The sequence below is a fragment of the Spea bombifrons genome, chromosome 7 (assembly GCF_027358695.1).
Source record: "Spea bombifrons isolate aSpeBom1 chromosome 7, aSpeBom1.2.pri, whole genome shotgun sequence".
NCBI lineage: Eukaryota > Metazoa > Chordata > Amphibia > Anura > Pelobatidae > Spea > Spea bombifrons.
Genome location: NC_071093.1, coordinates 38,823,703 through 38,840,189, shown reverse-complemented (window position 1 = coordinate 38,840,189; position 16,487 = coordinate 38,823,703). Strand labels below are relative to the sequence as shown.

At 41.8% G+C, this 16,487-nt stretch overlaps 1 protein-coding gene across 1 annotated transcript in view; it reads right to left on the bottom strand.

The window, feature by feature from the left end:
* FAM20C (FAM20C golgi associated secretory pathway kinase) overlaps positions 1-16,487 on the bottom strand; it is a 67,313-nt gene that overhangs the window by 12,398 nt on the left and 38,428 nt on the right. The window contains exons 4-5 of the mRNA XM_053472320.1: positions 4,804-4,896; positions 3,514-3,629 (exon numbers count right to left, since the gene is read on the bottom strand). Coding sequence (XP_053328295.1) covers positions 3,514-3,629; positions 4,804-4,896 — 209 coding nt within the window. The remainder of the gene's footprint in view (positions 1-3,513; positions 3,630-4,803; positions 4,897-16,487) is intronic.

Sequence of the window (16,487 nt, the reverse complement as noted above, 5' to 3'; positions counted from 1 at the left end):
CATGGGCCAGTCCCCTCAGCAAATCCGCAGCAAAGACCTCAACCGCAGCTCCCATGTGGCCGACTCTCAATGTATTAAAGCAGAGCTCAGCAATATGATGTCATATCCCGGCATTCTGCTTCAATACACTGTGAGGTGGCTGGGTAGGTATGGTAGGGGAATGGACTCTACCCTCAACCTATTCCCAACTCACTTCTTACTAGGTGTCATGCTTTGAACACAAATGTCGGGGAGAAGAATAGCTTCTAAACCCCTATAGTTTGTGGAACTCACCAGTGAGGTCACCCTGTGAGATCAAGATGTTTGTGAACATCTTTGGTGTATTTTTGGGTCAACATAACCCTTAATAAATAAACTTTCCCCAAACCAGTTTATCACCTGCCAATACTTAGTAGCCTTGCTAAATTCAAAGTGCTACCTCCATGTTAATGACAAACCTTATGATGCATAATTGCATTTCTGCAACATTTAATATGAATTTAGTAGATTTTTTTAAACTAATGATGCAGATTCTGAACGTCTAGGAACCCTTTAAAAGCTACAAGGTGCAAACGACTTTCCCCATTACATCTCCTCTTCCAGCTGGAATTAGTGATAGTAATAATACAACAATGTACCTCCAAGCTGTCTTATTGATTTCTTCAAATAGCTGGCCCAATTAGCGTAGAAACAACTTGTGTTCTATGGAATAAACAATTTTGTTTTTCATACCTCCGGGAAAGAAATAAACTGTCTATTTTGCATATTGTTGCTTTGAGTAGAATTTTCTAAACATGCTTTTTTTGTTGTCTTTTTAAACTTATTGGACAAGGTTTTTCATTAGTCTCTTTGACTGTGCATTTAAAATAACAAGCCCTGTGTTTTTTCCGGTTATGGATTATCGGGCTAGAAACTACATTTCTTTATCTTACTTTCATTCTCAAGAGCTGAGGCGTTCTCCTTTACGGAATCAGGTGAACCACAGCTGCTAGCGCGGCACCCCAAACCGTACAATGGCTTCTCTGTCTGGTTTCATTTCAAACATGTACTAAGTCTTATTTAGTTAGAAGCACCTGTAGAAGTTCTCTACATCTCAGTATACAATTCAAAGGATCTCTATAAATAAAAAAAGAACATTTGTGAGCTCCAATTTTCAGATATTTAAGATATTTTTGGATTCTATAACTATCTGAATACACCTTTGTCTGCAGATATAAGGTTTAATATTGTTGTGAACTCATCTCCTGTAGATATGTAAAATTAAAAGAACTACAACAAGAAGATTGTTAAAACCAAAGTTTAGAAAAAAAAAGTAATATGACATTAAGTTTATTCTGGTTCATTCCTGCCTTTTATATGTCATGGCCTTATTGGTCCCAGAGAAGACATCACAAAGACCATTGTGACAGCTGTTCATGTATAGGTGCTGATAGAATAAGATTACATTTGATAAAGACATTTTAATTCTTGGAAACTTAGAAAACATTGTATTCCATCAATGCCGGCCAACCAAAAAGCATCAGGAACTTATTTAGACTATTTCTGCCCAAACTTATTCTTAATGAAATGCTTCTAGCCGGAACAGGTATTTCTGGTTGACCAAAACGATTCCTAGTTGGCCATAACCAATATCAGTTGGATTTGACCATACCGTGGAACTTCTGGGCTACCCTTGAGGGACACGGCCAGTTCTGCCCACTGACGTCAGCAGGCGTTACCGCTGACATCGCGGGAAACACTCCTATTTAAAGGGAAAATGGGCGGGGAGTGGGGTGTGTCAAGACCCCGCTCCTGCGACCCGGAGGATTCGTGTGTTGACCCGGAGAACTGGAGAAGCGGTGCGTGTCCCGGAGTTCTCTGGGTCAAACACAGAGAGTCCCCAGGTATGAATATGACCAGTCCATGGTTTGTTGATGTCTGGATGGTCTACACGTATTATATATTAGATGAACCCTACATAAAAAGTTCCAGTAATGAAAAGAAAGATGAGTAATTCTTGCTGAGCACATCCAGCATTTATGAATCAATTATTAAAGTTTATGGTCTGCGTCCTTACAATTTCCCCCACAGGGAAACATTGAAAATAAAAAAATAAAAAACATCAACTGATGTTCATGCCCAAACAAAAGTGTGTTTTCCCTGATTTTTAAGAATACGCATATAAGATTATAAGAACGCAACGGATTCCTGCAGGTTAATAGTAACAAAATTAAGGACCGCTATGCACAGATGTGTATGGATTTTGTAAGGGGGGGTCATTGAAATCTCCACGGTCTACGAGTATTTTATGAATTCCGCAAGCAATATAAGCTAACGGTTTCTCAAGAGGAACAACAATCATTAGCCTGCTGCTGCAAGGAATACTTGAATAAAATGATGCTAAATGCAAAGGACTTGCAAACAAGTTTCTCGTCCCTTGAGTAACTTCCTCTCACGCTTAAAAAGGAGCGGCGAACGTCAGTCTGTAATATGCAAAGTTTAAAGAGACGCTAATATATCTTGGTTTTCAGTTAGATACATATAATTATGCAACACTCTAGCAGTGTATCAGGGTAGATAATATTTTGAGTTTAATATATTTTTATATATTTTATATATTGATTTTTATATTGATTTTTTAATTAGCTAGAAAACCATCAAATATTTTCTTTTAAACGGCAAAATAAGAAAATCTGAGACAATTACATACCGCTGCAGGTATTAGAATGATGCACTAAGATCATGGCATTGCTTATTAATTATTCATACCCCATGGCTCAGAAGATAGTTCACGGCCCATCACTGCTGTGCGAAGCAGGGGTGCACAGAGATTCGAAATATGAAACGTCACATGATGTACAGATTGATTGCGATGCCATTCTTACCACAAACAATCTTAGATTGTCATGTATTTAAAAATAAAGTAATTAAAAGGATGGTAATTGGTTAACATCGCATAAAAATAATGTTACAGCTTCTCTTTTCATAATGTTACATTACACAAGAAATGCTTAAAAAAGGGTAATTTATACAAAAAATAGTTGATATTGAAATAAAAAAATCCTGGAAAGTTTGGTATAACTTTTTACACCAATTTGCCATATTGTAATATGAGCTCAAGACGTGACTTTGTGATGTCACATAATGTAGTCTTTTTGCCCCCATGCCTCACATAATCACCTTCAGCGCTTGAGCTCCTGCCATAGCATCTGAATTCGCTCTTTTTAATTAAAAACAACGCGCATTGCGGAATAGTTGAAAGCGCGTTATGTCAGAGGTCCTTGAGGACCGAGGTTCAACACCTCTGCTTAGCAGAAAAGATTAGTAGGTAATTTCCCCAGAGACTATGATTAGTCGGATAGGTCATGTTTTCTATTAATAATCACAATGCAGCAAGATAAGTGCTGGTTTGCTTTATCTCGCAGAAGAAGATGACAAAATGAAAGGGTGCTGAGGTTTGATTTTTTTACGGTTTGTTTAAAATTGGATTTTTTTTGCTTTGACAAATATCACATATTGTTGATCGTATAGAAAAATAGAATCTCTTTTTTTTACCTGGTGAGATGAAAAACGTCCTCCACAGTTTCTTGTCTCTAGTGATATCCCTGATCTCTCTTGTCATGTTCACCAATCTGCCTGCGACGGGTGGAACGCGTCGGAAATCAAGGATCCTGAAAGAAAGAAAAAAAATCAGATGCTTAAATGTTGACTTGAAAGTAAATGCGTCTCCTCTGGGTGTTGGACATGGCCTTAGGGCATTATTATTATGCAGGATTTTTCAGAACTGACAATGTCACCCACTCAAGGACATAAAACTAATGGCGTAAAGTCTACCATGGGATATTTAATCCGGCGAGAACCAAAGTCACAACTTAATTATAAACAGATAAGTAGAAAATAACTTTTCAAGCATCGGTGCACAGAAAAAAAGTAATCTTTAAAAGCAAGAATACGGAATCATGTTCTTATTTAAGGAAATTTCGTTGTGTCTCAAAAAGATCTACACCAAAAAAAAAGCAACCAAACCATCGGATGATTGAACAGCGTGCAAATATTCCCGTTGGACCCAGTAGAATAATACATTCCGAGTAGGTTAAAACATATTAAAACATATATTAAAAACAAATATTAAAAGATATTGGGCTTGAATGAATGCCCTGTCTAAAAATCCAGGAGTACTGAAAATAAAGGTCTCACAATTGAAGTAAGCAATTCAACTCACAGAGAACAAATTGAAAAAAAGTTCAATTGATGATAACTCAGGTCACTGCCACAGCTGAAGCTCATTACAGCCAACTTGGCACAGCCAGTACTATGGGCACTTGTATGTTTGCTGATGATTGCCAATTTGCCCCTGTGTTGGATGAATATATTTTGCTTTGCTTTTGCAGCTAAAAATATGCATCCACCGACTTAATAATAAATAACAATTAATTTCACGTTTCAAATAGCAATTTTCTATTGATTACAATGTAGTGTTTTATAGCTGTATCAGTCTACAATCCACAAAGTTGAATCACAAACCTTTAACCTTCAACCGCCAATAAAGGTGGGTCATTGATTCAAGATTATTGACACCATAAGATGCTTTTATATTAGTTAATCTATAAATAAATTGATAAACTGATTTATACATTGATAAATTCCCTTCGGGGCCTAATTTAACAATAAGTGTTACTAATTGTAATCTACAAGTACATTTATCTGCTGTAATGCCTAAAAATGATATTGGCACTGCTTTATCTATGGTGGTTTATAGTAATGTCACATGTAACGCTTGATTGCATACTAAAGTGACCAATCAAAGAACACTATTAATGTTATGCATAGTCCAGAATTTCTTACCTGTCCAAATGAAAAGCTGCAATTTCAGCATTGTGTCTCTCGTAGTCAGAAAAGTAAAAAAAGTCAGGCGGCGTCTCTTGTTCCCTTGTCTGCCTGAAAAAATAGAAGTAGATATGTAAGCAGATTGCGCAATGAAATGGAACAAAAAGTAGACAAATAGACATTTCATGTAGAGCATCATGAGATCAGTAGTTTGACAGTGAGTAAGGAACTACAGACGAGTATACTTCTGGTAAGTGCTAACCACGACATTATAAGATACACAATGAATTGTCAGCTCTGAGATCTTATGAAGCCATAATAGGTTCCTGGAAAAATGTATTAATAGGTTTTCCAGCGTATGGTAAACCTAGAAGCCAAAGACATGGTCCAATATTGCCGACCTACTTTCTTGAACCATGATGACTTCACAATTACTAAAACTTCAATGGGGGCAAGAAGGGCAGTTGTCCCGTTCATTGAATGGTAAGTGGAACACTTGCGCCACCCAAAGGTAATGGCCCTGTGCCCAGAATCAAATGTGACATCAGAGTGGGACAGAATCGTTCATCCTGCCACAGGCACTAAGAGCCCTTGGTATGATTGTGTATATCAATAAGCAGATGAAACCTAGCTATGGTCATAAGTCCTATTAGACACCACAGTGTCACGTAAAGCAGACAACTAAAGGTTAACTCATTAAATTCATATCTCAACAAAAAACCCCACAAATGTTTACAATTGAGTGTAAGAAACTATTTATTATTCATCAATGGACAAAAAAATAATTGATCTGTCATGGGTTGAGTATAAAAAGTGACCAGGCTCGTTTTAGCTTTAATTGGGCAGCCTCGTTTATAATTAGCCAATTAAATGCCACGGTTGCCTTAAATAACGGCCAAAGATGACATTTAACATTAAAAAAATTCTATGTCCCGAATTAAAAGCTTCTGCTTAATCTTGACAGTTAGGTCAGATTCGGATTCTGTAATTGTTTCTCGCTGCTGCATAAGTGACATCTGGGACGATCATTTTATCACAACGGGAACAGAACACTGTCACAAATTTTGCTCCGCTATTAGCAGCCTGCAGCTCTGGGTGCGCTACTCTATACATCATTAACTCTGAATCTTACAGCGTTTTCTTTTTCCCCCCCCTCCTGGTTTATAATCCTTTACTTTTTCATCATATTTTGTGTAAATCTTCCTGCGACATCAAAACAATAACTTCTTCTGCATGCTAGCCATTAGGTTTTCAATGCAGATGTGCTATGCAGTTAAATGTCATCTCCAAGTCCCCAGAGCTTATCTGCTTTTATTACACGATGCGGAACAATATTAAAATACCAACCTCTGGTTGCTCAGTTAAAAAATATAGTATTTTGTGAAGCATTTACTCATCTATCACTTCCATAGGCTGAAGGCCTGTTAACTGATGTTGTGTTCCTGTGTGTCTATTGTTTATGTATTGATACAATATTAAGAATCTGTTACGTCCACGGACTTGTGGCAATCAGAACATAATGGTTGGTAACAGAGTAAATCTTTGCATAACGCTAGATTAATCATTTTATGCACAATGGCAGTCATGAGACGGAGATAAAAGAGAAATGAGAGGTGAGTGAAAAAAGAAAATGTGAGAATAAAGAAAACAGAGGAGATAACACAAAGAAGTAGATGAAAAGGGAGAGAGGAGAGAGAGAAAAGAGGAGATAAGAATGAAAAGGGTGAAAGGAGAAGTGGGAAAGGAGAGAAATGAGACAAGAAGGAGCAGAGAGGGAAAGGAAAAATTAAGGAAGGGAAAAGTGAAAGAAAAGAGAGAAGAAAGAAGGCAAAGGAGAGACAGAAAGGGACAAAAGGAGAGCAAAAGAGGAGGAAAGAAGAGGAAAATAATGGATATTGAGAGGGAGGACCCAAGAACAGAAAACTCATTAACTGGCTGAAGGTAACAAAATTTGGATCCCTAGCAGTTTCTTCAGAAAAAAAAGCAATGGTATCACAAAGCAAACCCTGCTCACAGTTTTTGTGCTCCAGTTTCCCAGGACACAAAGAGGTAAATCCTGGGCATGAGGCTTGGCGACTCTTTTCCAAATACCGGTACACAACGTCAGTAAGTATGATATTATTATTTATTAAATATAAATTATTTTATATTAAAAGAACAGCCCTGTATTTTGTAAATGGCTGCTCCATTTGGGATTGAACACCCTGGTTCCTTGAAGAGTATCTTTATTTGTATTTCAGATACTCTGCATGGCTAATCTCCATTGCTTTCAGCTTCGTGACATGTTGGCCTTTTGCTGTGCCGTGAATCCTGCTATTGTGCTCTCCCAATGGAAAGGTAACATGCGCATGTCCACTCGGAACCTAAACAAGTTGTGCTTCTGGATAAAACGTGGCCCGTGTAGCAGCCCGACATGGGTCTGAGAACATAGTTTGCTTTATCAATCCCTGAAATAAAATCTGTCCATTACCGCTCTTTAAATATAGTTAACGTCCACCATTTTTTTGCTATCTACATAATTGCTGTTTATTCAGCAGTAGCATTTTCCGTCCAAGAAACCTCCAAGAAACCTCCAAAAGTGCTCATATTTCCAAATTTCATAAAATCCCCTACGTTCCCAGCTTGTAGGCTTGTGAATAATAAGAATATTTCGCTGCATTAATACAATGATGTTCGGGTAGATTTCATTTCCTTAAGCAGATTTGGTCTCTGTACTTTGTTTCAATGCAATGAGGCATTTTACAGCGAGCCATCATTATCAAGACAAATACCCGGCACACTTAGTATTCCTGTCTTTAATACATATTAGGCAACCATGAGGTGGAAAAGTAATGTTTAGTTTATATATTATGCAATAAGGCTATGAAGGGAACAAAAAAACAGCCAATGCATTCAATGTTTCAGATCATTGAAACAATAAATGATGCAGTGGCCTCCGTTCACAGTTTTATTTATGTATTTGCTTGTTTTAATATACGGTAATGGGAAAAAAAAGATTTGCACAGTTCTCCTTCTACTAGAAATATGCAGAATACGGTTAGATGCGTACAGATGAAAACACAACCTCTCCAATCATGCTGGCCATCTGGAACAGCGGCAAATGCCCAACTGGCTGCTGGCCAACAGCCTCACACTATTTGAGCCGTTGGATGTGCTTCTGTCATCAGGCAGCCGCTGGCCTTAAAGTGCCAGGGTCACTCCTTCATCACCAGTCCGGCCCTATATGTATATATTTATGTATATATATATATACATACATACATGCAGTAGGATCAGTGGAGCTATATAGCTTCACCTATTGATGGGGGGGCACCTTACAAAATGTTGTACCCAAGATTGTACGCTTGCGAGCCGGGCTCTCTCCACCTAATGTATCGGTTTGTCTTAGTCTGTCACTTCTCGTCTTGTCATACACCTTGAATATGTGTATTGTATGAAGCGCTGCGTAAATTGTTGGCGCCATATAAATAAAAGATAATAATAATAATAATAATAATATTATTAGGAGACTACATGCATGTCACCCAGTTTGAGAATGGCACGGAATGTATTTACCGTTCAACTCCTTAAGATTCAGGATACTGGCTTTTTTACTGTGAAAATATGAGCGTTGGCCTCTAATATTAAGAACACATGGGCCTGTAACAGGTGGAAGATTTGGCTTTAATAAAATCTTCTGTTCTTGGAAAAGTCTTTTCCTGTTTACAGAATTCGCTGCTCAGTGTTGCCAAAGAAACATACTGCAAATTCAGTGTTAAACTATCTGCTAACAGGAATATTCTCAAGTATTTAGAAGAATTGGATGGTATTGTATTATACCCTCCCCCATTATATTTCGGTGTCCAAATTGAGACACCTGTTCTAGGGTACAGCCAGCGCCAGAAGTGGCCATGGTCGGGGCCACCCGCTTGCCTTACCCGAAGAGGCACCCCAACACTCCCATGGTTCCCATTCCCAGCAAAAGCAAGATAGTGGAGCAGGACAGCAGGACATTGTCCTGAAAATCAGGACTATCATGCAAGAAGTGGGACTATTGGGTGTTGGATGGTGTCAACCTGGGATAAAAACACATGGAGACCAAAAACGTGCAGTCAAGTTCAGATGATTAGACCAAGTACGGGCTAGGTCTTGGAACATGTCCATGTAGGCTATGGAGGGTAGACTGCACCCTGTCTGAACTCTAAATCTAAAGTTTGGCTGCCCAATGATAGAAGATGCGCTCAGACCCAAATAACTAAATATTAATTCATGCAACGTCTACTGACTTATTGAGTTGGAGTACGGGAGTACCTCGGCTGAGCTTAAACTGGGCCAGTCCAGATATTGCATTTGAAACTAACAGGGACATACTTTAGAATTTATCATTATTTTTCACTGGTTTGCGGCAGTTCGAAAACATTCCACTAGACTGAAAAATTAGAGGAAAAATCATATGCACCTTTTGAATCTTACCTTCTGCACTTTTTTTCTTTTCAAGACCTGGTATTATGCAAGGCAGAGCACTGAAACACGTGAATAGAACATGATAGATATAGTGATAGATCATAAGCAGAAATATTCTTGGCAGGGGGAAGACATTTATATCAAGTGTTCCTTGCTTAATTGCATTTTTAGAGAACAACAATTCTGGTTACGAAATTTTAGAAGCGTAACTATTTAATTTTTGTTTCTTAACTAACTTTTAAGAAACTCACTAAAAACTCCCTAAACTAGAATAGGCTGCACAGAAACACCATATTTATTAGATAAACATACTGTTTTTAAGACATTTTTGGGACCGAACCTTTATATGATTCTATTCATTATTGCAAAGTAGCAAATGCACAAGGAATTCTCCAAAATGCCTCTTCCTGGGGTAACTCTTTACTCTTTTCTAATAGTGTTAGGAGAATCTAGAAGGTATAAACCTTTATGTACCAACTAGAGATTTCTTCAAATGTATAGACATATGCGTGGGTCGCAAAGCGTCTCACACCTACACCTCATGTGTCTATTACATTAGCCGGAGAAAGTTGACAACTCAACACTTTCAAAACCTAACAAACGTTGAAAAGGGAAAATAACTAGAGGAAGAAACGTATCTTGTTTACCTCTTACTCGCCTGGCATATTTACTTTCAATTATAACCTCTTATGGAAAAAAACATCGGATTGAAGAAAAAATACAGGATATTTCCTTAACCTGGAGGGAATGAGTAGAGTTGGATTTATGTCCAAAGATCCCAAGGCAGAAATACTACAGATTAGAGTTTTTTTAAGGGTATGTTTAGAAAAAATTAACAGTCAAGGCATCATTATTGTACGTCTACATCAGAATAAGGTAAGCCTTAATTCTTTGTGTACAAAAAGGTTAACATTTCCCATCCTAGGCATACAGTTAACTTGAAATGCACATCATGATAAAGAGAGAAAGGCGAGCTACAATATCTAAATCAGCTTTGGCACATAAATTTGATGCCTCTCTTTATGGAGGCACTTAAGACCGAAATGTCCATAAAACACATGTAAAACAAAAAAAGGAAAGGAAGCTAAGATTTTTAGCTAAAAAGTTGCATCTGTTTTTGGCAGTGAGGACTTAACCAGCGTCTCTAAACTTGGCCGCACTTACTGGCTAAAACCCACAGCTGACATCATGAGTGAGAAAGAACAGGCATTAACAAGCTCTCTTTGTCTAGAAGAAAACTCAATGCCCTGAGTATAAAATCCATTTTGCTGGTTCTACTGACGCTTATGTGACTATATATTATATGATAGCAAAAATATCTAGTCTCCAACCTGTGTTTCCTCTTTTTAGAGACAGGGAGTTTTGTGATTGTCGCGCCAATGAGGGTGACCACTCTCTTGAGTGTTTCTGATCGATTAAAAGGTAATTCTAAGCAAAATGTAGCTATTGAGGTCATCAAAAACATCTTTTGCCATTTTTGTGTCTGGATCCACAACTGCAGCCATGCTACGTAAGTGGCTCAGTGAGCACCATATAGTAAGTTTATGTCTGTTTATATTATATGGTGTCTTCTCGTACTATACTGCGTCATGTAATGCCCCCTTTCAGCCACTAGGGGTATGGACATTACTTTAGTAAAACCAGAATCAGGAAAGAGTAGTTGCCCCTATTTGAGCATTTGTGATTATATATGCCATTGAGGCAGCAAGGCAGCAGTAAGACCATGAAAGTATGGATACTGGACAGCTGACTGGGTGAGGTCAGGGGGAATTGTTAAAGTACAGGGTAGTGAAAAAGACATTTGCCCTATCGCTTTGGGCTGTGTGCTATTTATGGCGTACCTCTGTGTTGTCACCTCTTAATACCCGCAAACGCAGAAAAACCTTTGTGATTTGTTTCATAATTGTAAAGTTGGTACAATACTAGAGTAACACCAGCGGGAGCCAAGTTGGTCAAGAATATGTCCTCACCTTCTGTTTTTGGGTTCAGAGCAAGTTTAGCTCAAGTGTGGTTTTGGCAAAAAAGTCAGATTCTGGTTTAGTCCCAATTTAGCTTATGCTCAACGGCCTGCGCACCTACTCAGCCCCTTCAAGCCACTGGGCTGTGTGTGTGTGTGGGCTTAACTCATAATCATGTCAATGGACAACAGTACTACACAATCATGGATACTTTATAACAAAACACTGCAAAACAGTGAACGGAACAACCACATACTGAAAGCTAAACATCATAAACTTGTTTAAGTATAAATTTAAAAAAGAAAAATGTCTAAATATATTATTATTAGTATATTATGTTTCATAACATGGTTTTAATACTCATGTTTATTGCATGTTATGACACATTGAAGTCCGGCGGTAGATGTTTTGCCAGTGGTTACTGTATTTATAGATCCAAGCAGAATGTTTGCAGAACGTTATACTTATTCTAGTAAGTTATTATAAGTTAATTATAGGGAGAGCTCCGGTAAAATCTTGGTAACTAGGGAAGAAGGAAGCAGCGACATCTTCCCACCTTCCTTGTCTACAACCAGTCATAGTCAGAGTTTGTGGTCTGCAATCAACAGAAAAGGTAAGAACTGAAGTAGCAGACTCTGTCCAGACTCCAAAATATACATCGGTACGTTTACTAATGTTGTCTTAAGCTATTCACTAATAAATTGGAAGGGTCATACAGGCACTTAGTGCAGGGGGAAGCAGCCAGGGACCCTCCCTAACTCACACCATACACCATCATACAAAAATATTAGGCATTTTTAGGAGTTTTACAACTTGTTTTAAACTAATGGCACTTTGGGCACTGCAGATTTCCTGTGATCGGCATTCCTGAGCTCATATTTCATTGTAAATGAATAGGGATGCTTATGCGACTCTAGATTTTTTTTTTCTATAAATACGTTGACCCACTTTAATGTATCAGAATAAAAACGATTCATCGAATCTCCAGGGAATTAATAGCACTTCTAAGAAATCTTAAAAAGTAGGTTCAAACCTTTTTTTTTTTAATATTCACTACAACTCAACGTGCTAGAAATATATAAGCAGGGGGCGTGTCCGACCGCCGAGTAAGATGGACGCTTGAGTCTCTCTCTCCGCCGCCGCTCGCCTCTTTTACACGCCTGACCGCGCTTCTAGCCCTCATGGGTCGCTCCAAAAAATCGGCCACGGAGCCCTCCACGCCGGGGGACCGTTTGCGCTCCTCCAACCCGGCCTTCCGTGAATATTTTCGGACGCCGGCGGATCTGGCCTCCCAGGCCCCTGAGGACCACGAGGCCCAGTCTCCGGCCAGCTCCGCGTCGGTTGACGACCCAGCTCCGGCGCTGCACTTACCGCCTGCATCCCAGCCACCGGAGGTGGTGAGTCTCTTCTCTTCGGCGCCGTGGAAGTCCGACTTCTCGTTGCTCATCGCGGAGCTGAAGCAGGTGGTCCGTGATGAAGTCTCTGCGGTGCGCTCCGATCTGGCCACGTTGGAGAACCGTGTGCAGTCCCTCGAGGCCTCCTCGACGCAGCATCACTTGACACATACTCATCTGCAACAGACGGCGACGCAACATTCTCATTACCTGCTGGAACTCCGCCGCAGGATTGAAGACCTCGACAACAGAGGCCGTCGCCACAACATCCGCGTTCGCGGGATTCCGGAGTCTGATGGCCCGGAGGATGTACGGGCACTCCTCACGCGACTCTTCAATGACCTTTTGGGTCGCTCAGCTGACTCCCTGATGCCCCTGGACAGAGCTCACAGGGCCCTTCGCCCTCGAGGGGGACCCGGGACGCCCCCCAGGGACATTATCTGCCACCTTGCCGACTTCTCGGTGAAGGAAGCCATCATGCTTCGTGCACGTGAGGTGGGCACTTGGCTGTTTGATGGGCACCAGGTGTCCTTCTACCAGGACCTCTCTGACCTGACTCTGCAGGCCAGGAGGGCCTTGAGGCCGCTGACGGCTGAATTGCAGAGGCTCGGTATGCCCTATCGTTGGGGGCATCCTTTTGCCCTGATCATCCGCTACGACAACCGGTCTCTTGTCATCAGGCACTTCCAGGACGTCGGAGGTGTTTTGCAGCATTTAGGCTTTCCGGATCTCCACATCTTGGACTGGTCGTCTGCAGAAGTGGTTCTTGGCTCTCTGCGCACCCCAGCCCTGCCGTCTCGGAGCCGCGGCCGTTTGGATCCGACTCGCCAGGATTCTTCTCGCCGCCGTGTCTCCCAGGCGCAGCACGCCCTGGCCTCCCGCCGCCGGGGCGACATCGAGGAGTAGCTGGTTGTGAGTCTTGGCGCTGTTGCTGCCTCCACCGTCATCTCACCTGTTAATCTTTCCTGCCACGCTCACTAGACTCTTTGAGCGTCAGCCGTTGGGACCCTCACGCTGACATTCACCCTGTTTCCGGCTTACTCACCCACATTTTACACACGCACACACTTTTCACTTTTTCTTTAATTTCTATATATATATATATATATATATATTTTTTTTTTTTTTTTTTTTTTTTTTTTTTTTTTTTGTGTCGTGGCCTCCTGGTCTGGAGCCCTGTATGCTCGCCACTGGGTTCATGTTTGCACTTTTTGTTCCCTTATCACATTGGGTCCACCCACTTCACTTGCACCATGCACTTCACTACGCTGTGCCTTGCTACACTTCTCGCCACTCCTTAGAGGGCATTACATATGCGGGTTTATCCATGTTTATTTATATTTCTTTCTGTATGTATATGTATATAATATTTTTTTTTTTTTTTTTTTTTTTTTTTTTTGCGTCGTTTTCTGTGGGGCATGAGCCTACCTCGGTGTCGTGGCCTCCTGGTCTGGAGCCCTGTATGCCCGCCACTAGGTACCTGTTTGCACCTTTTGCTCCCTTACTACATTGGGTTCACCCACTTCACTTGCACCATGCACTTCACTATGCTGTGCCTTGCTACACTTCTCGCCACTCCTCGGAGGGCGTAACTTATGCAGGTTTATCCATGTCTATTTATATTTCTTTCTGTATGTATATGTATATGAGTTATTTTTTTTTTTTTTTTTTTTTTTTTTTTTTTTTTTTTTTGCGCCGTTTTCTGTGGGGAATGAGCCTACCTTGCTCCCATGTTATTTTCTCAGCCGATGTTTCCACTGTCTTGGTGCCTACCTGCACCTTATGTGTGGTTTCCTGCCGGTTCGCCTGCTGTGCCTTCTGCGAGACTCCATGTTTTCCAGGTGCTTTCCCACGGTGATCTTGGGTTGCCTATGCAACGCTTACTGTTTTTCGGTTTCTCATGACCTGTGCGGTCCTTTGTAGTGGGGTGGCGGGGGGTGGCTGGGTAGCTGGGTGGGGGGTCGGGGTGGGGGGTGGTGGGAGGTCGTGGGGTTTGTTTGTTTTTTTTTTTTTTTTTTTTTTTTTTTTTTTTTTTCTCTTTTTTTTTTTTTTTTTTTTTTTTTTGCGCCATGCACAGTGTTTGTTTCTTCTTCTGACTTGCGCCTGTGTGCACCTGTACCTCCCTGTGCGTACTGACGTGCTGTTTCGACACACTGCTGGGGTGCTGGTCTGTATCTAGTGGACCTAGTGTATGGGTCTCTTTACTACCTAAGTCTAGTGGGGTTTCTCTGGCTCTGTTATCGGGTCTCCACACTTTTGTTTGCACTTGGTGGCGAGCGATGGTCCCTGATGCTCTTGTTTTTGTGTCCCTTTCTACCGCTGCGCTGTTGCGGCTGTTTTCCTGTTGCTCATTGTCCGGGTTATAAGGCCCGGCGGTTTTTCTCCACCCCTCCCGTCTTCTTCTCTCTTTGCGGTCCTTGCGCTTTCAGTCTAGCTTACCTGCGAGCGGCGGCCCTTACTGGGCTCGTCCTTTTTCTTCTCTCTTCTTTTCTGTTTCTGTTTTCTCTCTTTTCTTGTCGGTCGGCTCCTCCCCCTACACGATACCGCCCTTCCGTTGCTGGGAACGGTTTTCCTGGTGGGCGTAGTTGGTGTCTTTTGCCTCCTTTCCCCCTTCTCTTTCCCCCCTCCTCTTTCCCCGTCCTCTTCCGTACCTTCTTAGTTTCTCTCACCCTCCCCCCCCTTTTTTTTTTTTTTTTTTTTTTTTTTTTTTTTCCTATTCCTGTTTGTGTCACTCTCCGTCTTTGTGTTGTGTCCGCTATGGCTGCTGGTCTGACTCTACTCTCTATTAATGCTCGTGGCCTGAATACTCCGGAAAAACGCTCCTCCCTTCTGCGCGATCTTAAGCGTGGGAGAATTGATGTTGCTTTCGTGCAGGAGACGCACTTCTTGCAATCCAGGGCCCCCAGACTGATTTCTCGATTCTTTCCCACTGGGTTTTTCAGTGATAACCCTTCTGCTAAGTCCAAGGGTGTGGCGATGCTTTTTTCTAATCGGCTTCCGTTTCGTTTGCTTGATACTCGGGAGGATTCTGAGGGCAGATTTTTGCTAGTGAAGGGGATGATTCTGGAGCAAACTTATACCTTTGCCAATGTCTACCTTCCCAACAGAGGTCAGCCTCTTGTACTGCGTCGCGTTTTTCGGGAGTTGGAGGGCTTTCAGGAGGGGATTCTAGTGTTAGGGGGTGATTTCAATGTGTCCCTGCACCCGGCCTTAGATACTTCTGCTGGCACGTCCGGGACTCCCCGTCACGTTCTTCGCAAGATTTCTGGTATGCTCTCGGAGCATCGGCTGTTGGACTGCTGGAGGGCCCTGCACCCTTCCGACCGGGATTATACCTTCTACTCTATGTCTCACCACTCCTACTCCCGTATTGACTATTTCTTTCTTCCCTGTCAACACGCCTCTCTCTTACGTGGCTCCACTATTGGGGTTACCACTTGGTCCGACCACGCCCCGGTCTTGCTTTCCCTGCTCTCCCCTCTGGCCCGTCCTTCTGACCGCTCCTGGCGCCTCAATGAGGCGATTCTCTCTGATGCTGCTGTTAGTGCGGAGGCATTGGAGGTTCTCAGTCGCTATTTTGGGGAGAACTCGCTACCTGAAACCCCGCTGCTGACTGTCTGGGAGGCGCACAAGTGCGTGATCAGGGGTCACTTTATCAATGTCTGCTCTCGCCGAAAGCGTCTGGCGGCGGCTAGGGTCGATGAGCTATATGGACAGATAGCGGAGGCTGAACGGGCTCATAAGTCATCTGGCTCGGGAGCTGACCTGCAACGCCTGCTTGCTCTGAGGGGCGAGTTAGCCTCTATTCTTAATGACCGGATGCAGAGATCCTTCACCCGCTCCAGGGCCTTGTTCTATGAACACGGGAATAAACCGGGCAAATACCTTGCTAGGGCTTTGAGGGCGA